The following is a 24,084-nucleotide window of genomic DNA, read 5'->3' on the forward strand; positions in this document are numbered from 1 at the left end:
TTTGCCAAGAAAACCTCACAGACACTGTGACCCATGAGGCCATGAAGAGCCAGACATGGCTGAACAAGTGAACCACAACGATGCGCCAGGCAGCAGGCTGAGCGCTAGGGATATAAATACCAAAAAAGGCCAAAATAAGTGTATCAAAGCACTGACCCAGAAGTACGCCGCGAAGCTTGGAAAGACAACAAAGCACCAGCCATGGAACTAGATCAATGTATCGGTCATGATCACTTGGGCACAGGTCCTCACCTCCGTGTGCCCTCCAATTAATGCTACCGCAGAACTCTAGCATGGTGTCCCCCCCATCGATTCTGTCCTTTAAGTCAGAGGTTATTCTGGCAGCTTCTGTAAGGAATTTTCCATCAGATTGCTTGGGCCAGTATCTGGGGCATGGTCCTGTGCCATCCTTCCTCTCTCTTCTCCTATATTCTTTCCCTTATTCTTGCAAATTCTTTTCCGCCTTATTTCTTCCTACTCCCCATCTGTGCACCTAAGAGGCCTGCCAATAGCATCCAGGAGGCACTCATGGGCACTATTTATCCATGTCTTGTGACACCCAGGGTTAAAGATATTACTCTACTCCGGCTATACTATTTTTATTCTTGTTCAGTCTTTTCAGTGAAGTCTGACTTATGACCTCATTTGGGATTTCTTGGCAAAGATACTAGAATGGCTTGCCATTTCCTTCTCCAGTTCATTTTACAGATGAGAAAACTGAGGCAGACAGGGTAAAGTGACTTGCCCGGGGTCACACAGTTAGTAAGTATCTGAGGCCGGATTTGAACTCAGAAAGACTCATCTTCCTGACTTCAGGCCTGGAGTTTCACCCACTGTACCACCTAGCTACTGGTCTATACTATACTTCTTTTAAAATATATATACATATATGTATAATCTGTCCCTCCCAATCCTGCTGTCCCCATCATTGAACAACAACAAAAAACACTCTCAACATAAACATGCACAGTCCAACAAAACAAATTCCCATGTTAGTCATGACCTAAAATGCATGATTTTCTCCGCAATTTTAAGTTGATCGCAAGAATTGAGTGGCCTGTTTCATCTTCAGTCTTCTAGACTTGTGGTTTATCATTGCATCAATCAGAGTTTTAAAGACTTTCAAAGTTAGTTTTCTCTCTAACATGGCTGTCATTATAGAAATTGTTCTCCTCTTCTGTTCACTTCCCTCTGCATCATTTCACAGAGCTCTCAGTTTCCTCCGAAACTTAGCATTTCATCATTTCAGGGAGCACAGTAATATTTCACAACATTCACATACTACATTTCATTTAGCCACTATACTTATAAAGTAAGCTGTTTGTTAGCAACAACACCAAAGGTGAATTGTGAAGAATGATAATTGAACTTTCTTCAACATAACACTGGAACAAATGCTAACATTGCTTGCTGATGCCATGATCTTACTTCTCCACTTACCTGGTCACTTTGGTATTCATGAGACATTGCTGCAAGGTGTCTGCCAGTCTCTGATGTACTAGAGAATAACGTATGAATGCCCTGCCCTTCCCAAGAGATGTTCGGAGCTGAAAGAGCAAAAATAGAAAGAAAGGAACAGCCTTTAGATTCCAAGTGACCCAGCCCTCCAAGTGCCCTTCAAAAAGAGCCTCAGGAAGGCATTTTCACCAGTTTGCAAATACATCATTGGCTTCAGTCACACAACCCTTTCGGCAAAAGGCATTTAACAGTCCCCTCTACCATTCCACAACAAGTTAACCAAATGGAAATAGAAAAAAAAGCATGAGTTAATTCAATTTCTCGTGGGTCTCCTGGTTTCCCAGTCATTTGCAAGAATAGCAAAATAGATTAAGGGGGATCGGTTCTTCTCCAGCACTTCCATGAAAAGGCTTCCTTTGGAGTCCATTTTTCCTTCCTTGGTTAAGTGGAAAGGAGTTGAGGGTTGAGTCCCAGGTATGGAGCTCTCTCTGAACAGGATTCAAATAATTCAAACTACTCTGGGGTGAAGGATGGACATGTGTCAAGTAACAGGATCTCCAAGCGGAGAACACATGCATCCTTGCCTGCTGACCCCGCAGAGAGGACTACGATGGAATATTACCTTCCTCAACAGGTTTTCTTGACCTCTGTTGCCAGAGAGTCTGTAAATACTTTGGGCCACAAAAGTCAATTCTTGCCATTTGTGTTTGATAAACTCTAGATAGAAAGTTGATATGACTTAAAACTACTTTGGTGTGTAAACTCACTTATCCAAACACAATCTCAAAGTAAAACTGATTGGGTGATTTTAAAGACTGTTTGACGGGGGCAGGGGTGAGGAGGGTATTATAGTGCCAGTATTACATCTTGTGCTGTTCCAAAGATTAATTAGCTTTCGCCATATGGCACAACTCTGACAGCTGGGAGCATGGGTCTATCTCGGCTAAAGAAATAAAGGGAAGTGCCACAGATGATACCAGAGACGAGTCTGTCCATTGTGCTTCCCTACCCTGATTCATTCACTCAAAGGCCCAATGCAAATGGTGGAAATCCCTCGATCAATTGACAAACATTAAAAAAGTGCTGACTGTGTGCTGGGCACCACGATAGGTACTACAGATCACAAAGACAAAAATCAGATTGTCCCTGCCTGACCTGCAGAAAACAAAGCTTCCCAGCAACACCATGTTCAACTAGATTTCTGGCACAGACATGGAGGGAAGGCTGCATCTCCAGATGAAAAGTCAGAGATATTTAAAACTCCTGTGTTGTTGTTCAGTCGTTTCAGTTGTGACCAACTCTCTGAGACCCCACTTGGGGTTTTCTTGGCAGAGATCCTGGAGTGGTGTGCCATTTCCTTCGCCAGCTCATTTTACAGATGAGGAACTGAGACAAAAAGGGTTAAGTGACTTGCCCAGGACCACACAGCTAGTCACATTCGAACTCAGGATGATGTGTCTTCCTGACTCCAGGCCCAGCACTCTATCTACTGTGCCACCTCGCTGCCCCAAAATTCCTCTAGGATACACCTTAAAATGCTCAGCAAAAAGAGTTCTTTCGAAGTAACAGGCATCATAGGCAAACATCATTAAGTTATTAACGTGTACAATACGGAAAATCAATCAGGGAAAGACACAGGAAACTGGTTGAGTCTCAAGTACTGATACACTAACAACTCACACAATAGCTCCTTTCTTCTGTAAGTCACTTTCCCCCATTTTATTGGTACGTAGTCAAATTCCATAACAACAGTTTTAAAAGTGTGAAACCATGTAAACTACAGAAGTGGCAACACACTTCCTCCCGCTGACTGGCTACTCTACCCCAAAGACTCAGAAAACCAACCGAGCTAGCAAATGGTTAGTCACAAAGCATTTATTAGGGGCCTGCTGCTGGACTGGTCAGCCCAGCTGAACACACTGTACCCTGACCCTACTCTGATGTTGCGGGGCCTCTTCGAAAACAAAGGATGAACAACATTAAGTGCCTACTATGTGCCAGGCACTGTGCTAAGCACAGGGCATACAAAGAAAGACAAAGAAAGTCCTTGCTCTCAGGGAGCTTACAATCTAATGGGGAAGCCAACAAGCAAACAATTATGAAAACAGAAGTTAAATCAGATGGGCAGTTTGTGTCTGTTACTTTATGAAACCATCACTGGTTTAATAGAAAGAAGGTTGTGATGAGGATGTCTGCCACCATCTTAGTGGGATCCCTGTATCCAAATGCTTTTCCCACTGACAAATCAGGGGAGAGCAAAACGTTTGCAGGATGGTGATCAGGACCACCCTGCATAGGAAGTCAGACTGACAATTTTAACATGAAGGACTCCAACCCATCATTAACCTAGGCATCCCTATGCAGGATGACACACATCTATTCTGTAGTCCCATGCCTGCCTACACAAATACACCCATGCTAAGACACAGGCATAGACACACACTCAGACACAGACACAAGCACACCCTCTCAAAAAACAAGCATGGGCTGCTTTGGGGGAGGAAAGGATGGGATAATGATATATAACGACAAAGAGATCCAGAACTACTCAATACTTATTTATCTTCTATTGTCTCTGCCAAGGACAATGAAGGTCACACCATTTTCCCCATTTCACCTTCCTTCGGTGTTCCATAATTCTTCCCTTATGGGACTTTCCTCAAATATCTTAAATAAAAGACACCTTTACTTTAAAAAATAATAGTTTATATTAGACTAACCTCATCTCCATTTTTGACATGGTTGCTAAACTGATATACTGTAAATACAGTTAACCTAAATTTTAGCCTAGAATTTGATAAAGTCTCTCATGCTATTTTTGCGGCAAAGATGGAGAGATACAGGCTAGAAACCTTTCCACAGAGAAGCCAGTGGTGGTTTCACAAAGAAATAGATGCAAAGAGTCAGATGGCTTCAGTACTAGTTGGAGATTGGATGGAAAGATTTGTCAAGAATGGTTTCATGTCAGCATGGAAGAAAATCTCCAGGGGAGTATCCCAGGGATCCCAGACCACGGCGTCTGAAAAGACCAGGACATGACATGACAATGAGTGAAATCTACAAAGATTAAATCACTGTGGTATTAAACATCTTCAACAATGACTTGAAGACAAAGGTACCAGCAGGGACAGCTCACACACCAAATGACCAAAATGACCACGGATCCCGACAGCTAGAATACGGGTGAAATCAACTAAGATGAAACTTAATGGGAATAAACGGAAAGTCTTACCATTGGGTTCAACAAATTAACTTCATCAGCACAACATGGGGGAAGTCCAGCCAGATTTTGCTTGAAAAGCAGCTAGGGATCTTAGAGGATTATAAGCTCTCCATGAGTCAATTGTGGAATATAAATTGATCAATCAATAAATGTTTATTAAGCATCTATTGGGTGTCAGGCACTACGCTAAATGCTTTACAAATACTATCTCGCTTGCTCCTCACAACAATCCTGAGAGGTACGTGCTATTATCGTCCCCATTGTGCTGTTCTTGCTCAGTCGTTTCAGTCACATCGGACTCTTCGTGGCCCCTTTTGGGGTTTTCTTGGCAAAGATGCTAGAGTGGTTTGCCATTTCCTTCTCTAGCTCATTTTACAGATGAAGAAACTGGGACAAACAGGGTTAAGTGATTTGTCCAGGGTCACACAGCTAGGAAGTATCTGAGGCCAGATTTGAACTCAGGAAAGTGAGTCTTCCTGACTTCAGGCCCAGCATTCTATTCACTGCACCACCTAGCTACCTAAGATTACTGACATAAAAAAAGAATTGTATATTTAGCATTTTAAAAAACAAAGATGTAAAAAAAAAAGCCAATCCTAGAGAAAAAATGTTTTCTGTCTATCTCCTTCAATAATTAAAGGTCCACAAGTTTATAGGCTCACAGGATTGAGAGCAGAAAGAGGCTGTAAGGATCATCTCTTCAGACCTTGGGCAAGTTACTTCTTCTCTGAGCCCCAATTTTTTTAACTGGCAAAATAAACTAAAATCTCCCAAAGCGTCTTCAGGCTCTCTAAGATTTTGTCAAGCTCTGCATCTTATGAAATCCCTTCATTTGGCAGCCGAGAAAGCTTGGATCCAGAAAGATTAAATGACCTGTTCACAATTACACAGCCAGTCAGTTATTTTTAAAATTATGTTTTAAATTAATTTATTTTTTTTAAATGCTAAACATTAGAAATACAAAAAGGGGCAAAAGACAGTCCCTGCCCTCAAGGAGCTTACAATCTAGTGGGGGAGATAACAAGCAAACAAACGCTTAGAAACTAGTTATGTGCAGGATAAATTAGGAAATAATTAAGAGAGGGAAGGCACTAGAATTAAGAGGGGTTGGCGGAGGCTTCTCATAGAAGCTAAGGTCTTGGTTGGGGCTTAAAGGAAGTCAGGGAAGGCAGTAAGTATTAGCACACAGGTAGCAGGTACCAGAACTGGAGTATCCAACAATTGGGAAGACGTTTGACATAGCAAGAAAAGTGCTGTCTCTGCTTTCAGAAGAAGCCCGCGTTCAAAGAACACCTGAGACACTCGAAGAGCCCTAGTTTCTCCATCTGTAAAATGGGGATAATAATACCTGGACCTCACAGGGTTATTATGAAGGTCAAATCAGGTAATAGATGCATGACACTTTGCAGACTTTGAAAGCCCTATATAAATGGCAGTTATTACTGTTATTGTAATTAACACTATTATTTGTTCCCAGGGCCTGTCTCAAAATCTACTATGCCATATTACTTTTTTCTTTTCGTTTATAAAGTATTTTTATTTACCATATTCAAGTAATATTTTAATATCTACAATACACATTTATTAAAAGAAACACAAGGGAATAAACAAGAAAGAAGACAACCACCCACAACAGCAGATTCCCCTCTACCCCAAACAAACATATTCCTCCAAAGAAGGTCAACAGTGCCTCTGAAGCAGCCTGATATACCTGTTTCAGAAGGGTCTGTCCGAGCCCCGGAAAGCCCACTCTGCCTTGCTCATTACAGGCTTCATGTAACTGGAGAAATCCTGGCTATGTCACAATCAATCATACACCTTCTGCCCTCACTGCACTAGGCAGAGACCACTAAAGTTAATAAAAAATCTTCGTGAAGCACACTCAGACAAGCAGTTTCAATTATTCCAAACCATTCTTTCCAGCCTAAGTCATCAGTTTGTTTTCCTAACAGAGGTGTTAGAATCTGTGTGTACAGCATTGCACTGGTCAAATGCTAAAAAGGCATACATCTTTTTTTTTTAAATGAAAAATACATTTGCCTCTCATCAGTCTGTTAAGGGATCAGCCAATAAGTTCTTCTCAAACCAAACTCTCCAAAATCCATAGTGTTATTTGAGAAAAAAGCATAGGAATTATGGGCTGCAGAAACTGGCATCTTTTTGGCGAGCTACATCATTGTAAAAAGTGGGGATTAGGAGCGTCGCTCTTCCCAAACCTTATCTGCCTCAGATCAGAAGCCAAAAATGTCTGAATTGCTCATGATGCAGAAGATGAGGAGGGAAGGATAACACAGGGGAAAGGACAGTCAAATATTCCATCCAGATTCATGCTGCAATCACGTAACTCTCCACCTTGCAAGGCTTAACTAACTTATCAAGTGAGATCTTTAAACTATCCACCTACAGTAACCCCTACAGTGACCTCAAAGAGTCTCCAAGTGGCTCCTAAGAGTAAGGATGGGGCCAGGCCCCTGTGGTTATATTTTGGGGGCTGCAACTGGGGGAAAACGTCTAGCTCCGAGTTGCAGGTTATTTAAGCCTGCTATATAGTATAATGCCACCCTTCATCAATACCAACAAACAGACCAAGCTGGTCTGACTCCAGGAGTTCTTTGCAGTGACCCCATCAGGCTTTGTTGCCCATACGTTCCCTTTAAAAACTGAGGAAATTTCACAGAAGTAATTCTTTTTTAAACAAGGAGAAATCAAACTCTAGGCCCAGTGTCTCTAACTATGAGCACAGCAGTGTATATTCATTTGTACCCAAAGGAAGAATCTTTGCTTCTGGATAAGGCTGGGGTACCACAGCACATCATTGGCCACACGGGTCCCGTTCAGAGATGCCCCAGTTAAAGCAAAGTAAAACATACTAAGGCCAGTGCCTGCCTTGCAACTTGATGGTCAGCACCCTGGAAAATCAATCAATCAGTTGCTACTTCTTACAGAAATCTAACAGTGCATACTGCAATGCAATACAAAATGTGAGTAGTATGGGTAGGGAATGTGAGTATGTAATGGTAGGAGGTAGAAGGTGTGGCCCCTACCCCTATGCAGCTCCCAGTCTAACCAAGGCAGGCTTGATCACCTAAAAAGTCATATGCAAAGTCAAATGGCATTCTGTTTATTTTAAATCCATGCTGCCTAGGAAAACATCTTAGAGGAGGTGTCTAAGCAACATCTTTTTTTTAAAATAGCACTTTATTTTTTTCTAGTTGCATCTAAAGAAAGTTTTTAATATTCCCTTTTATAAGCTTTTGAGTCCCAAACTTTTTTCTCCTCCCCTCCCCTCCCCCTTCCCCAAGATGGCAAGCAATCCGAAAAAGGTTAGACATGTACAATCATATTAAACATATTTCCACGAGTCACATTGTGAAAGAAGAATCAGAACAAAAGGGAAAAACCACGAGAAAGAAAAAACAAAAAACAAAAGAGGGTGAAAATAGTACGCTTCCATCTGCATTCAGACTCCATAGTTCTTTCTCTGGATGCGAATGGCATTTTCCATCATGAGTCTTTTGGAATTGTCTTAGGTCATTGTATTGCTGAGAAGAACCAAGTCTATCAAAGCTGATCACTGCACAATGTTTAAGCAATATCTTTTTTAAGTATTTAATATAAGAAACATTTACTGGACCTTTTTTCTCCAACTTGTGTCTTTGTTATGTTTAAGACTTAAGATATTTCTCTACATGGTAAACTTAGTTAAACTTTTTCTTTTCTGAGTTCAAAATAAGTATTAACAAACATGAAATTAATCTGAAATAGACTGCTTTGCCCTTTGCCCTCTTTCAGGGGAGGAAAAAAAGTTTCATGTTTATTTTTTTTTACTCTTGGAGTACCAGTTGATTGAAAAGCCAAGACTGATTAGTGACAGACCTTTTTCCGGAAGGCTCAACAGCTCTACCAACAGACAGAGGACAGTGGCAGGTCATACACCCTCTGCTAAGCAGTCCTACTTACCTCTGAAATAGACTTGACAAAGCGGATGCCGTCATTTGCTCCTTTCACCTTAGCCAGACAGTCACAGAAGTAATCCCAGTAATCCTTCCTGTTCCCTAGGAGAGTGGCCTTCTCCTTTTGGTCAAACTGTGTTGGAAAAAGAAGAGAATATCTAAACTCCCATTTTCACCACAATGTTCAAAGGCTAACAACAAGTAACAAGAAATCTCTCCATGAAAATCTCATGTGTACAACTATGTTAGCTCACATCAAAATTTTTATTAACTTGCGAATATTTAAAAAAAGAAGTCTGGAGACTGCGCTCAATGCATTTACTTAAAGTATACTCTGGCCCAGGTAGGTGAATAATTGAGACTTGGTACTGGGTATTCAAACCTTAGGTTATTAGTTTGTTCTCAGATTCTGCTATTCCTGATATACATGCAAACACACACACACACACACACACACACACACATTCTCTCTCTCTCTCACACACACACACACACACACACACACACACACATTCTCTCTCTCTCTCTCACACACACACACACACACACACACACACACACACACACACACACAGAGACCATGCAAATATGTTCTTAGCTTCAAGTCACTTCAAATCTAAAACCTGAAATAGGTTTGGTTAAAAGGAAATGACCAGACATATTTTCACAATGAAAAAGCTTGGCATCAATTGAAAAGGCACAGAAAAATATTTTACTTTGACATGTCAGTTGGTAATTTCTCCGATTTGCTCTCCTTACAGCCACACATTTTGCTGGGAACTCTACTGTAATACAGTGGAACTTAAAAGACACATAATAATAATTGTAGCTGAAAATAAGGTTTATGGAGCACTTTTACGGACATGATCTCATCGATCCTTATTTCTCAATAAAGTTTTGTATCTTTGGCTATGAAAGACCTCAACACATCGTCAAACTCCAATGACTAAAATCTCTAAAAATGTCTTTGTGTTCAAACACATCCTAAATCCACACTGGATCTTCCAAGGTACATACTAAAGGATGTCCTACTCAAGTCTGAAGATGTCATATGAATACAAAGGGCACTTGGGCTCCATAATGCGCACTGAAAATGACCCCAGTGATGTTGACCAACATTTAAGATAAATATTCAGGAATCTAACTAGGTGATCCTTAGGCAGGACCAACAGACAGGAAGGTAAGTCAGCCCATGCATCACTGACCTGTAAAAGATACTCAAGCTTGTAGGAAAACTTGTGCAAGTTGGTGCTGTCATCTGTAATTGGCTCCCCGACATCCTTAAATTCTTTGCTGAGTTCAACCACAGCATCTTTAAGACAAAAACCAGAACAGGTGATCTGAAGAGGCTGATGGAAGGCTAAGGACAGGTGTGAAGAGTAACCAACAATTATTGTAAAATAAAGTGAAAACATGCAGCATAAAAAGGAAACAGCATCTTTTGGCCAGATTTTGTAAGTCATAGCATTTCTTTACCCCATTAGTACAGTATGGCGGAGTGGATGGAGCCCAGGTCTTGGGAGTCAAAAGTCATTGTTGTGGTTTGGCCATTTCAAGTCATGTCTGATTCTTCATAATCCCATTTGGGCTTTGTTTGTTTTTTGGCAAAGATACTGCAATGGTTTGCCATTTCCTTCTCCAGCTCATTTTACAAATGAGAAAACTGAAGAAAACAGGGTGAAGTGACTTGCCCAGGGCCACACAGCTAGTAAGTGTCTGAAGCCAGATCTGAACTCAGGAAGATGAGTCTCCTAATTCCAAGCTCAGTACTCTATCCACTGCACCACTTAGCTGCCCTCAGGGAGTCAAGGGATCTGGGTTTAAATAACACCTCAGCCACTTACAAGCTATGTTTGAGGGCAAATCACTTATTCTTTCAGATGCCCCTGCTTCTGGGCAAAATGGCGTCCCACCCTCTCACAGGGTGGTTGTGAGCCAAGCACGTTGCAAACCTCAAAGTACCGTAGAAATGCGAGTTGTTATTATTAATGCTCAAGTTATCTTTTCTATCTCTGCAACAGCTGGCACAGAAGCTACTGTTATTTTCATTGTGGTATTTCTGCAAATACTCCTCATGAGTGCTAAAATGGGAGACGACCAAATGACCCATAACATGCTATCTCCCATCTTCTCTGAATTCAGGATTTAAAACAAACCCAATACCTCCACTGAGACAATGCCAAGATGATGAGAATCAGAAATAAGAACAGACATAACAAGATAACACCTTCTCCCTGAGGGTATTATCACAACAATGTGGCATGCTCATTTCACATTTTAAAACTGCTTTTATCTACATTTTATATTGATTGTCTACTACAGATAGGGCCTGGGGCCAGAAGCAAACTGATCTCTGCTTTTAGGAAATATTATTTCATTTTTTCTGCTTCATAGTAAGGCATAGGAGATAGGATGGAAATTATTTTAATTTTGTTTAATTTTTACAGTTATTTTTTAATCAAATAGAGACAATAACTTACGTGCCCCGATACAACATGAAATGGATGAATAAATCCTAGAAAAGTTCTTTTCAGGTTATATTTTCCCCTGCACGTTGGTTTTTGACCTTTGGAACCAAACTGTGGCTTTAGCTGCTCAGATGTGGTCTCCAATGTTAGGGCATCCTCATTTGTAGATGCCACCTAAGAACAGCTGAGCCTTCCAACCAGTAGAGAATGGTCACCTCTGATTCCAATGGCACGAAAGAAACTGGCCACACAAGATCATGTTGCAGTGAAAGTGGAAAAGAAAAAAGACTGTGACTGAGCATCCAGTCATCTCATCACTAGCTCAGGTGACATGTACATCTATAAAACTAGCAGGCCAGAAAGCTTCTAAATTCTTCTTGGAAATTAAACCACGTGGAATAAAACAAGGGTCCTGCTCTCCAGGACAGACGCAGAAACGTAATCTGTTCTTCTTTATTTCTAGTTCTACGCAGAACCACACTGCGATGGGCTAGAACCATGTCCATCTTCACAGCCCACAGAGACCACCCAACAGATGAAAAGACTACAGCAGAACCCTGATTGGTGAAATACTGCTGACAAGGAAAGACGAGGAAAGAAACGGCACTTCCAGAAGAGGGACGACCTGGGTGATCTTCTCCAGGAGGACAGATGATAACTAACAACAACTCGTATTCATACAGTCGGTCAGCATTAACTTAGCACTTTCTACATGGCAGGCACTATGCGAAGTCCTGGGGACTCACAAAGGGCAAAAAGAGACCCAGCCCTCAAGAAGCAGACATTCAAATCGGGAGGAAGAACACGAAAATAGTGAGAAACACACAAGGTACATAAAAAGTAGAAAGAAGGTCATTTCAAAGGGAAAGGCAAGAGGGTTGGGAGGAATGGAAAAAGCCTCCCAGAGAAGATGGAATTTGAGCTGAGCATCGAAGCAAGTCAGGGAAACTGAGGCAGAGATGAGGAGGAAGCCAGTACAAAGACACAGAGATAGGAGATGGAGGAGATGAAGGAAGAGCAAGCAGTCCCGTGTGGCTGAAGAGTCGAGAAAGGCAGGGCAGGCCAGGTAGGAAAGAACTCCAGATGCCAAACAGAGGACTTTGAGCCTAGAGGCAATGGGGCCGTTGGAGTTTACTGAGTCACACCTCTACTTTAGGAAAATCACTTTGGCAGCTGAATGCAGGATAGATGACAGTGGAAAGAGACGAGGCATGGAACCAACTATGAGCTACTGCCAATCAAGGCGAGAGGTGATGAGGGGCTTTATTCGGGTGGGGGCTACGGAGTGGAGAGAAGGTCGTGTACCTGAGGGATGCTGTGAAGCACAGCTGGCACTGCATTGGGTATGTGAGGTGAATGAGAGCGAGGGGTCACGGAAGATAGCAAGGTGCCAAGCCTGGGAGACCGGGAAGATGGCATCCTCACCAGTCACAGCAAAGTTCAGAAGGGCGGAAGGGGAGGGAGGGGCAGGAGAAGGATAGTGAGCTCTGTTTTAGAGACGGTAAGTTTGAGATGCCTAGTTCTAGATGTCTAAAAGGCAACTGGTGACAAGGAAACGGAGGGCAAGAAAGAGACTAGGGCTGAATACGTAGAGATCAAATCTCATATGTAGAGATGATAACTGAACCCATGGGAGCTGAGGAAATCACCAAATGAGACAGCGTGAGAGAAAGGTTTCTTCACCTTTTTTGTGTCACGGACATCTTTGGCAGTCAGGTGAAGTTTATGGATCCCTTCTCAGAATAATATTTTTTAAATGCATAAACAAAAATACATGGAATTACAAAGGAAGACAGTTATGTTGAAGTAGAGTTATGGAGATATTTTTAAAAACAAGTTCGTGGAGCCCAGGTTAAGAATTCTTGGTATACGGGGCAGCTAGGTGGCGCAGTGAATAGAGCACCGGCCCTGAAATCAGGAGGATCTGGGTTCAAATTCGGCCTCAGACCAAACACTTGACACTTACTAGTTGTATGACCCTGGGCAAGCCACTTAACCCCAATTGCCTAAAAACAAAAACAAAAACAAAACAAAAAAAAAGAATTCTTGGTATAAAGGGAAAAATGAAGAGGGTTCAGGCTGAGCCTTGGGGGACACCCATAGTTAGTGAGCATGACTTAGATGAAGAACCAGCAAGGGGCACTGGGAAGGATTGATCATATAGGTAGGAATAGAACCAGGAGAATCTAGCGTCAAGAAAACCTACAAAGGAAAGAGAATCCAAGAAAAGACGATAAATAGTGTCACAGGCTGCAGGGTGGGCAAGAAGGAAGAGGACTGAGAAAAAATCATTAGATTTGGCAACCAAGAGAACACCGTTAGCTTTTGGGAGGATAGTTTCATTTGAATGATGAGGCTGGAAGCCAGCCTGTAGAGGGTTAAGGAGAAAATGAGAAGAGGGGAAGCACACACATCTAATGTGATAGTTTTCTCAACAAATAGATAGAAACAGAAGATAGAAAGTGATGAAGATAATCTAGGTCATGGTGGGGATAGTTAGTGGTCATAAGGGATGGGGAAAGATGAGATAAAAGACTGATCGGATGGAAGAATTTTAGAATTCATGAAAAATTCAGAAGTGGAACACTTGGGGTCCATAGCAAGATCAGGGATATAATTTTTTTGGGGGGGGAGAGGCAATGAGGGTCAAGTGACTTGCCCAGGGTCACACAGCTAGTAAGTGTCAAGTGTCTGAGGCCGTATTTGAACTCAGGTCCTCCTGACTCCAAGTGCTCAATCCACTCAAGGACATAATCTTTGTATGCAGCTGAGGCGCGATGGAGACATAGGTCATATATGGTACTGGGAAGCTGGGATACTAGAGAGACCATCAATATGTACATTAAAGTCCCCTAGTATGAGGGCAGGAGTTGTGGTGGAAAGAGTTTGAGACAGGCCCTAGATTCTCACCCAGGACATTGTCCTGGGTTTTGATAGATACTGCCCACGGGGATCTGAATTAAGTGATAAACATGGCTCGCATGGACCTCAAAGAAGGAGAGGCTGCTGAATAATGGTGGTAGGGGGAGAGCGTGTAAGTAGCAGTGGGGACCCAAGGAACATTCCAACTCTCCCACCAAGATAAGTGAATGGGGGGGGCAGTATGAAAGAAAGTCTAGCCAGTAATAAAAAGGTGGAAAGGTGGGGAGGGGTACCAGGTCTCAGTCAGGGCCAGAATATGGAAGGAGTGACAAAGGAAGCTATCTAAGTTGAAAGGACGTTTGCTAATTATGGAACATGCATTTCAGAGGGCCTTAATTTTGATAAAGAAATTCCCTCCCATCAACCCTACGATACAGGTCATGCAAGTATTGTTCCCATTTTACAGATGAAGGAACTAAGTCTTAAGAACTAAGACCTGGTAATTTGCCAAAGGTCACATAGTTAAATAAATGTCAGGGGAGCAATTTGATGCCAGGTGTTCCAACTCGAAATCCAGCAAGTGTTCCGCCATACTTGACTGCCTCCCAGAGCATTCAGGTATGCTGTCTCTCTTCCTTAGCCAGTGGCAGAAAGTTTCCTCCAAAAATCAGCTTGTCCCATCCAGGGCATAACAGCCTGTATCTCAAGCAAAAATGTAACTCATATAGTTTATTTGGGTAGTTCAAAAAGAAAGACTGAAATAAGTCAAAATGAGATCTTCAATTTTGTTTTCAAATAGATTTTGTAATGAGAGAAGCAATTGGTAAGGTGAGAGCTTCTTAAAGAAGGTCTGAAATCTGAGCTGAAAATGTTTTGACATGAGATAGCCTCAAGTTAACAACTTCCCACAGCGCAAAGATCCAAATGGAAATTTAACTAACAGCCACAAAAGCTCCACCCTCTACCAACCCCGATCAAATTCAAACCCCAAAGATGCAGCCCCAGCTAAACGTCAGTGACAGGGCTTTTACCTTGCAAATCTCTGATAATCCTCTGCAGCTGGCTTTCCGCACTTGATGCCATCATGAACAGGAGGTCTGCCCACACCACCAAACTCGTAACTGGTCAGCACAAGGATCAAAAGTTCATATCGGCTGTGAACGTTCACTTCTCAGAGGTCACTCTGTTTCTGGACATCTGAACATTGGGAAGAAGGAGGCAGGTTAGCACACTAACAAAAATACACTACCATAAATACCCTATCACCATCACTGCTTAAAGAAATCATCAGAGGCATTTATTTGGGGATAAAGTATTCCTTGATACATATAAATTGGTCACTTCCCATGTTTCACCACGGGACTGGGCATCACAGAATCTCGCCACAGACAGATGCAGATTTGCTTTTTGCCACAGAACATTCCAATGTGATGAGCTGGTTTAAAGCCAATGAACAAGGTTAACATAATACCACGTGGTCTTCTTTCCTGGCTTCCATAGATTCTTCTTCTTCTCAGGTGAAAAAAAGTTCTCTAACCCTGTTTTTGTGCATCGTCTCTACCACGAAAAGAACTAAAAACCAAGCCATCTTTTAGAACTGCCCAGCTCTTCCATTTCAAAGAGGGCTGGAAGTTCCGACGACGGGAGGCCCCACCAGATTTCTATCCCTCAGCTCCTACCCAATATCCTTCCCCCATTCTCCTTCTCGGTTATACTAACCAGCAAACTTCTTCCAGCCAAGAGAGCCCGGGGCCTAGATGAACACAGAGCCCAGAAAGTGTATTCCTTCCATTTCTGCACTGCTCAAACTCCACAATCTGAGCTGAAGCATTCCTCCCGCTCAGTTCTCTGTGGCCTGGCTGTCCAGAGCCCACAGCCTGATGGTTCTGGCATCCAGGCAAGCCTGCCTTCAGAGGCACTTTGAATTCCTCAAGTAAGTAAAGGACACCTCCCTATTTTAAGCTGCATTACAGAATCTCTGCTGGTTACTGCAGAGTTAAGGCCTACGCTTCCCTAATCAGCCTCCCTGCAGAGTTACAAGTCAGAGAGGTAATGCGATTTTTTTTTTTTTGCTCTGGGTGTGTTTTGTCCACACATCTTTGGGCATTATTATGTTTCAGAACTCCCTTTAATGCAGGAGTTCTTAACCTTTTGGTAGAGCCTAGGGGTGGGAATCTGCAGCCTCGAGTCTACACATGGCCCTCCAGGTCCTCAAGTGCAGACCTTCGACGAATCCATTGAAGGTTAGGGTTAGCCATTCAGTCAAAGGGCCGCACTTGAGGACCTAGAGGGCCACATGTGACCTCGAGGCCTCAGGTTCCCCACCTAGTGAAGTAGACCCCTTCTTAGAGTAATGTTTTTAAACGCGTAAAAAAAAGTACAGAGGATTACAAAGGAAACCAATTATATTAAAATACAGTTATCAAAATATATTTTTAAAAAAACAAGGTCACAGACCCCAAGTTAAGAATCTGTGCTTTAAAGTATCCACCACAAAGCTATGTTTTTTGCTGATAGGAAAAAATTCTTACACGTCATCACCAGTAGCTCATAAAAACAACTTCCTCCAACACTTATTCTACCCAGATCAACAACCAGCATGATCTGGTCCAGCCACATTTCTGAAAAAAACAAAACAAGACAAAACAAAAACCAAACCAAATGAAAAACCTCCAGCTGCCAAATGATGGCCCTAAGCAGCACCACGACTAGAAGGGGGAGGCCTGCAGCGAAGAACATCAAAGTTCAGTCAAGCTTCAGACACTACCGACTTTATGACGCTGGGCAAGTCACTGAACCTGTCTGCCTCAGTTTCCTCAACTGTAAAATGGGGATAATAATAGCACCTACCTAACAGGGTTGTGAGGATCAAATGAGATTGTATTTGAAAAGAGCTTAGCACAGTACCCAGCACAAAACTGGTGCTTCATGAATGATGATTCCCTTCCTTTCCATCCCTAGCTTGTCCCAAAGTGTGACTTGGAAATCTATTACGCCGGGGCCATTTCAAAATCCATGTTTATAACCGTTCTCTCTTCCCACCCCTAGCACCCCTTACTTTAGGAGTGAAAACAAAAAGTCCAGAATTGACCCTTCCCTTTCTCTCCTCTCTCCTTTCCTCCTCCTCTCTCCCCCATCCTTCCTTCCATCCTTTCTCCTCCCTTCCTTCCCCGGCCTAGACAATGCAATGGTGGAGATGTCCAAGGAGGCCGCCGAACCCACCAAGGCAGACATCATGGGCCTGTGCCAGGACGTGCGAGCTGACAGCCACCAACAAAGACTAGAAACTTCTGGAAAATAGGAACAAACCGACTAGCTTGAAGGATCTAGAAAGGAAAGATAGTGCAGTAAACATAGGCAGAAACCTAAAGGCCTGAAACCAGAAATCTGCAGCACTTGGGCCTTATCTGGATCAGATTACTTCAACTGAAGAGCAAGGAGCAGCTCTGGAGCAGGCAGCCTACAAGTTGGATGCATATTCAAAGAAACTAAAAGCAAAGTACAAGAAAGAGGAAAGAATTCTTTAGCACAAAGACTTTAACTGCAAGGATGTTTCACAAGGGCTGAAATCCACAAGAGTGGGGGGAACTTATCACACTTTCCACGCTCCCATTCCATAAAGGGAAGTGGTACAGCTGATCCAGGGAGAATCCCAGGAGCCATCTTTGGTTGGATGTGCAACCTTGGCCACCCCTGGGCGTCTTCGTAAAACTGCACCCGCTGGAACTTCACCTTGTCGTGTGTTTCATGGTGTGCTCTGGACCCAGGCTCAGGAATCAGGATCGACCAGTCTGGAGCAGACACTGATGAGAGGCTCTGGTCTCCCTGTATCCGCACTTCTTCCCTCTGCCCTAGGGCTCCATGTGTGACGCTTTGTTCTGAATGTGCTCTCTACCCCCTTCATGACCTATTCTTGAACTTAAATAATAAATACTGATTTATGACCCTAAAAAAGAAGAGTCTAGGAATCCACCCACATCAAGGCTCAACCTCCTTAAAAATATTTATATAAGTATTCCTAATGGGGAGGCTATGAATCCCTGAGATCACACCTCAGTGAAGATGTCACACACGCGACTCCTAGTCCAATTCCGATTTGTCTCACAGTGAATTCTAGGCCTAAACATTCTACTCTCTCAGCCTAAGTGTTAAATACACATTTGTAGATAGAGCAAGGGGCTGCAAAAAGGACAGGGACAGTTTTCACATTCATGAGCTGGGTCCCCTCAACTCTAATGGAGGGGTTCAAGGACAAGGAGTCATGTTCTGGGGCTAAAAAGTAAGGGTCCCTGACCAGGTAGATGCCTTGGGGCTGGGCTACAATTACCTTACTCAGGTATACCCATCAGGAGTGGGGTCTTCATAAAAATAGGACAAAAAGGATGGATCACAAATTAATAATTAGCCACTAATATAAGAGTATAATATTAATTTCTCTCAAACTCCATGGCCATTATAATTCTGGCCACAATATCCAACACATACCATCAGTTGTAAAGAATGAAGAGGTAGAGAAACTGTATAAACAACTCAATAAGAACTTCTAATTTAAATCAAGACATATGTTAACATGTACTTGGTGACCTCAAATGCAAAGGTGGGAATAAATAAGGATGGCAAGAAAATATAATGGAAAACATGGGTCAAGGAGGAGAGATAAGAAGTCCTACAGATTCACAGCAGCCTCACGTTTCTACGTGACGAATACTTTCCTTGAGAAAAGAATTGGTAGACTTTGGACAAACCAAGCACTGAATAACATGACAAAAGTGAAACTGATTATATGCTAACAGAAAGAAAAAGACTCAATACTGAAGCAGACGCCATTCCTAAATTAATGATCTATCTACAGTCAGACCACTGGCTTGTAAGGGCAAAGATCAAAATTAATAGAAAGCTAGTATAATAAAGAGAAAAAGGATATAGTATGTAATTAAAATAACTTGATCCTAACCAATTCAAACAAGTTATTGATACTGAAAAATGAATAATGGTTGGTAGAAAGGCCAGTAATACATTATAATAATTTTATGTAGCAGTTACAGCTATGCAAATTACTAAATAAATAAATAAATAAATAAAGACCAAATGGACTTACAAAGTGCCATGATCTGCCAACATTTTATTCATTTACCACTGGCTACTAGAGATAGTAGCCAAAGGCAGCACCAGTTTAGAATATAAACTCACTTCTGCAACCTTACAAAGAAGAATAGTGGAAGACTATGAGTATTACCATTTCACAGAGCAGACAACAGCAGCAGAGGGTAAAACCAATTTAAGGACACCTTGGCAAGACATCTAACCAACCAAAGCCATCCTGAGGGTATTTAAAAATGAAAATGGAAGGAGGGCAACATGGAAAAAAAAACCAGAAAAGATTTTTTTTAAGTAAAATGTTATTGATATCCTTTATTTATATATTATCTACCCAATATATCCCTCTCCTCTCAACCTGCCAGGGAGCAATCCCTTTTAACAAAGAATACACACACACACACACCCCAAAATATGTATGTTTGTACGTGGTCTAATATATAAAGATACAGCTCCCAGGTGACATGGATACACCTAATCTAGGATCTAGCCCACCTTTGGGAAGAATTGCAGGTTGGCCATGTTGGCACTACCAAAAGCCTAGGGGTAGGGAGATAGGCAGGATCCAGAGTCATGGAGGCCTGCAAGGCCTGGTGGCCTCTCCTGTTTTTAAGAGGGATATTATGCTATCAACCACACCTCAAATATCTCTAGTCTAAGGGTATAGTTGTAAGGGATTCTGAACAAAAGCTGGTTCTCAGAACCACTCTCAAGGAATGGATTGCCCTTAGTTTAAACTCATCAGCCTAGCTCCTTCCCACCAAACGCTGGGTACAGAAAAGACCACCATGAATAACTAATTTTGTTGTTCAGTTAGGCCCATAGCATAACAATACTGCCCATGGGGTTTTCTTGGCAAAGATACTGGAGTGGTTTGACATTTTCTTCTTAATCCAGTGAATTAAGGCAAATAGAGGTTAAGTGACTTGCCCAGGGTCACACAGCCAGTAAATGTCTTCCTGACTCCAGGCCTGGCACTCCATCAACTGAGCCAACCGGCTGCCTCCAAAAAGCTGCCAACAGAAACCAGAGACGTTAACAGAGATTAGACTATACAAAAGAACACATGCCCAAATGAGCTCTTCAGTTGGGAGCAAGATAAGATCCCACTCACAGGGAGGGAGGGTCTACTCCCCCCTGCCTTTTTTCTGGTAAATTTTTTTTTTTTATTTTAAACTTAAATACAAAATGAGAAAAAAAATTGCCATGTACACAGCAAACCATAAGAGAGGATCCAATATAAAACAATAAATTTCCATTTCAAGAAAACCTATATAATAAATACTACACATTGTTCTCAAAGCTGCCCAGCTTTTCTTTGCTTCTTTGTCAGTCTTCTTTTGTTCCCCACTGTGCGCTTTTTACTTAATTTTTTTCCCTCCCAAACCCCACCCTAAAGAAGGCCATAATTAAGCATGGATATGTATAGATATAGATATAAACATCTATATCTATATATACACATACATATATAGATATCCATAAACATACACATATATGTAAGGCCATACTATGTTTATTTCCTCCTATCATCTGTTTCTCTGAATGTAGATAGCATCTTCCTTCATAAGTCCAAGTCTTTCCATGTTTTTCTAAACCAACCAGCTCATCATTTCCTATACCACACAACAATACCAACCCAATCACATCCTACTTGAGAGATTGTCTATGAAAGTTTTCCCCCAATTTTCTGTATTCCTTCTATTATTGACTACATATGTTTTATTTATACAAGAAAATTTTAATTTCAAATAATCAAAATTATCATTTTTATACTTCAGCAATGTTCTTGTGTTATAAAGTCTGATACTGCTGAATCTACTCCCTTTACATCTTTTTTCACTGATTTCTTTAGTTTTTGACCTTTTGTTTTTCCAAATGAACTTTGTTATTATTTTTTTCTAACTCAGTAAAACAAATATTTTAGTAATTAGGATGATACTGAATAAATAGCTTAGTTAGGTAAAACTGTCATTTTTTAAATTATATTGGCTTTACCTACCCATGAACAATAAATATTACTTCAATTATTTGGATTTGAGTTTAATTATATAAAAAGTGTTTTATATTTATATTCATATTCATATAGTCTATGTGTCTATTTTGGCAGGCAGACACTCAGATATTTTGTACTGTCTAGGTATTTTAAATGGTCCAAACAATATGAATAATATTGCTGACGCAGAGTGATTTCTCTGTTTTTCACTTTTGATTAAATCTATTTTAACTTTGTCTTTGATCATGATTACTATCCCTGCTTTTTTTACATGCTAGATTCTACTCCTGCCCTTTATTTTACCTTTGCGTACAACTCTCATTTTTATGATTCCTGAAAGCTATCTCCAAATCAGTTGTTTTTCTGATGAGATGCTTTACTTTCTCCTCTATTTTTTCATTCTTTTCATTTTGTTTTATGATTTCTTGGTGTCTTAGAAGGCCATTAGCTTCCCCGTGCCCAATTCTAGTTTTCAAGGAATTATTTTATTCCTTAAGTTTTTGATTCTCTTTTTCCTGTTGGTTGACTTTCTTTTTATAATTTTCTTGGTTTTCTTGGATTGCTCTTATTTTTTTTTCCTAATTTTTCCTTGATCTCTCTTATTTGATTTTTAAAGTACTTTTTAAGTTCTTCCAAGAACTCTTTCTGTGCCCGGGGCCATTTGACATTTCTCATTGAAAAAGAAGAATGGCTTTTTTTTAGCTCCATTATCTTTCTCTGAATATGAACCCAGATCTTCTCCATCCCCATAGTAGCTATCTATGGTTGGGTTCTTCCTCCTTTGCTTACTCATTTTTTAATTTATTTTTTGTTTTGTTTTTAGGAGCAAGGGTCTACTCTCAGCAATCTCCACTTAAACAGTATGACTCAGTGTTTATTCAATCAAGAGCCATGGCCCCTTATACATATCACAAATCACAGCACAATCCTTCAGAAAACTACTCAAGGCTTAGACAGAAGCAAAGCGTCCTTTCTCTCTCTGTCTCTCCATATATTTATATGTATGTGTGTTATATATATATATATATGTGTGTGTATGTGTGTGTGTCTATATGTATTATATATAGACACACATGTATACACATACATAACTATATTACTGTTATACATAATTGTACAAGAAATAACAGGCAAAATCAACCAACATACTGAAAAAATCTATAACTATACACAGTGTTCTACCCCCAGAGTCCCACAACTACCCACCTTGGCAGAGAAGTAACAGGGAGGCTGCAAAATTGTTGTTGCTATTTGTGTTTTTAATAAAAGGTTGTTTTGACCATCCAGGTCAATAAAGCCAGTCTCTTCAGACTCTAACATCATAGTCCTCTATATATTTATATTGTTCTTGTTCATTCACTTCAGTTGTGTCCGACTCTTGGTGACCCCATTTGGGGTTTTCCTGGCACAGATACTGAAGTGCTTTGCCATCTCCTTCTCCAGCTCATTTTCCAGATGAGGACACTGAGGCAAACAGGGTGAAGTGACTTGCCCAGGGTCACACTGCTAGTAAGTGTCTGAGGCCAGTCTTCCTGACGTACATGTGTGTACATGTATATGTGCATGTATGTGTATGTATATATGTACACACACATATACACATATACATACTTATAGAAGGGGTACAAATGGTACTACAGAGCCAGCCCCTCACCGAAGAGAAGAAACAAAGAAAGCAGCTGGAGTAGCCCAAGTCCACAAACAGGTGATCTCTGCTGGGAGAGTTGTAATTGTTGGGGCATTGAAAGATTAATTCACAAGATTGCTAAAAGAGGGCCATATACTAACAACTGGAAAAAATCTCAGACCTCATTAACACTGAAGAAGACAGGCCAGGGGCTCCCCGGGTATCCTTGAAACTCCAAGGAAAAGATGGAGAGGCCTCTAGTATGTTAGGTGGACGCCCCTGTGCTACGTGCGTTGCAGTTACTATCTCATTTGATCTTCACAACAACCCTTGGAGGTAGGTGCTATTAGTAGCCTTATTTTATAGATGAGGATACTGAGGCAGACAGCAGTTAAGTGACTTGCCCAGGGTTGCATAGCTAGCTAGTATCTGAGGCCACATTTGAACTCAGGTCTTCCTGACTCCACGCCTGGCTCCCAAAGCAGCACCAGCACCCAGTATAATACATTGTGAATTGAATTGAAAAAATAAAAACAAGTCAGCAACCCAGGGTCATCTCTGTATCATGATGAGACACCCAAGAGGCAAGGTTTAATATTTCAGTGGAGGAACTAGTTTATATTAACCCTTACTCTCAAGAAAAGCAACATCAGCAAAGGAAACCGTATCTCAGGATGATCTCAAAAAAGAGAGCCTCTATCTGCCTGTCTAAACACCAATGTCACGTGCTTACTGCCTTTAGGATGCCCTGCAACTGACCCGCTTCACCAGGTGTAAAACAGCTCTTTCTTTCTTTAAGAAGACAAGCTTGGTATTGACAGACAAGGCAAGTATCCTGCTTGTTATCTTCTACCCAAGCGAGTTCAAAGGTGTGAGCCCAAGCCGTCGCTATAAACCCAGAAGTGGTCACATGATGAGCTATTCTAATTGTGCTCATTACACAAGCTGCTTTCCTAATAGCATATATCATCATCTGATAGAATGTAAACTCCTTGAGGGCAAGGTCTGTTTCTTTTTTTTTTTTTGTCCACGTAACCGCTTAGCACAGCTTCTAGTCACATCACAAATTTACAACTGTTGTTGTTCAGTTGTGTCCAGCTCTTTGTGACCCCATTTGGGGTCTTCTTGGCAAAGATACTGGAGTGGTTTGCCATTTCCTTCTCCGGCTCATTTTACAGCTGAGGAAACTGAGGCAAACAGGGCAAAGTGACTTGCCCAGGGTCACACAGCTAGTAAGTGTCTGAGTCCAGATTTGAACTTCCTAACTGGTACTCTAGCCACTGTACCACCTAGCTGCCCATTCCAGTCACATGGTAGATGCTAAATAACTATATGCTGCTTGACCAAAATCCTTAAGCTCTGATATTCATTTTACACTTATATAACTTTTCCTTTTATAC

At 41.4% G+C, this 24,084-nt stretch overlaps 1 protein-coding gene across 7 annotated transcripts in view; it reads right to left on the reverse strand.

Moving 5' to 3' along the window:
• Nucleotides 1-24,084, reverse strand: part of FYCO1 (FYVE and coiled-coil domain containing 1) — a 103,117-nt gene that overhangs the window by 67,342 nt on the left and 11,691 nt on the right. For all 7 annotated transcript variants that reach the window (XM_027872200.1, XM_027872195.1, XM_027872197.1 and 4 more), the window contains exons 2-5: nt 14,996-15,161; nt 9,840-9,946; nt 8,642-8,767; nt 1,441-1,547 (exon numbers count right to left, since the gene is read on the reverse strand). In XM_027872200.1, the coding sequence (XP_027728001.1) occupies nt 1,441-1,547; nt 8,642-8,767; nt 9,840-9,946; nt 14,996-15,050 (395 nt within the window). In that variant the 5' untranslated portion in view covers nt 15,051-15,161. The remainder of the gene's footprint in view (nt 1-1,440; nt 1,548-8,641; nt 8,768-9,839; nt 9,947-14,995; nt 15,162-24,084) is intronic.

This window comes from Vombatus ursinus, unplaced genomic scaffold (assembly GCF_900497805.2).
Source record: "Vombatus ursinus unplaced genomic scaffold, bare-nosed wombat genome assembly UNPS02014799.1, whole genome shotgun sequence".
Classification (NCBI taxonomy): Eukaryota; Metazoa; Chordata; class Mammalia; order Diprotodontia; family Vombatidae; genus Vombatus; species Vombatus ursinus.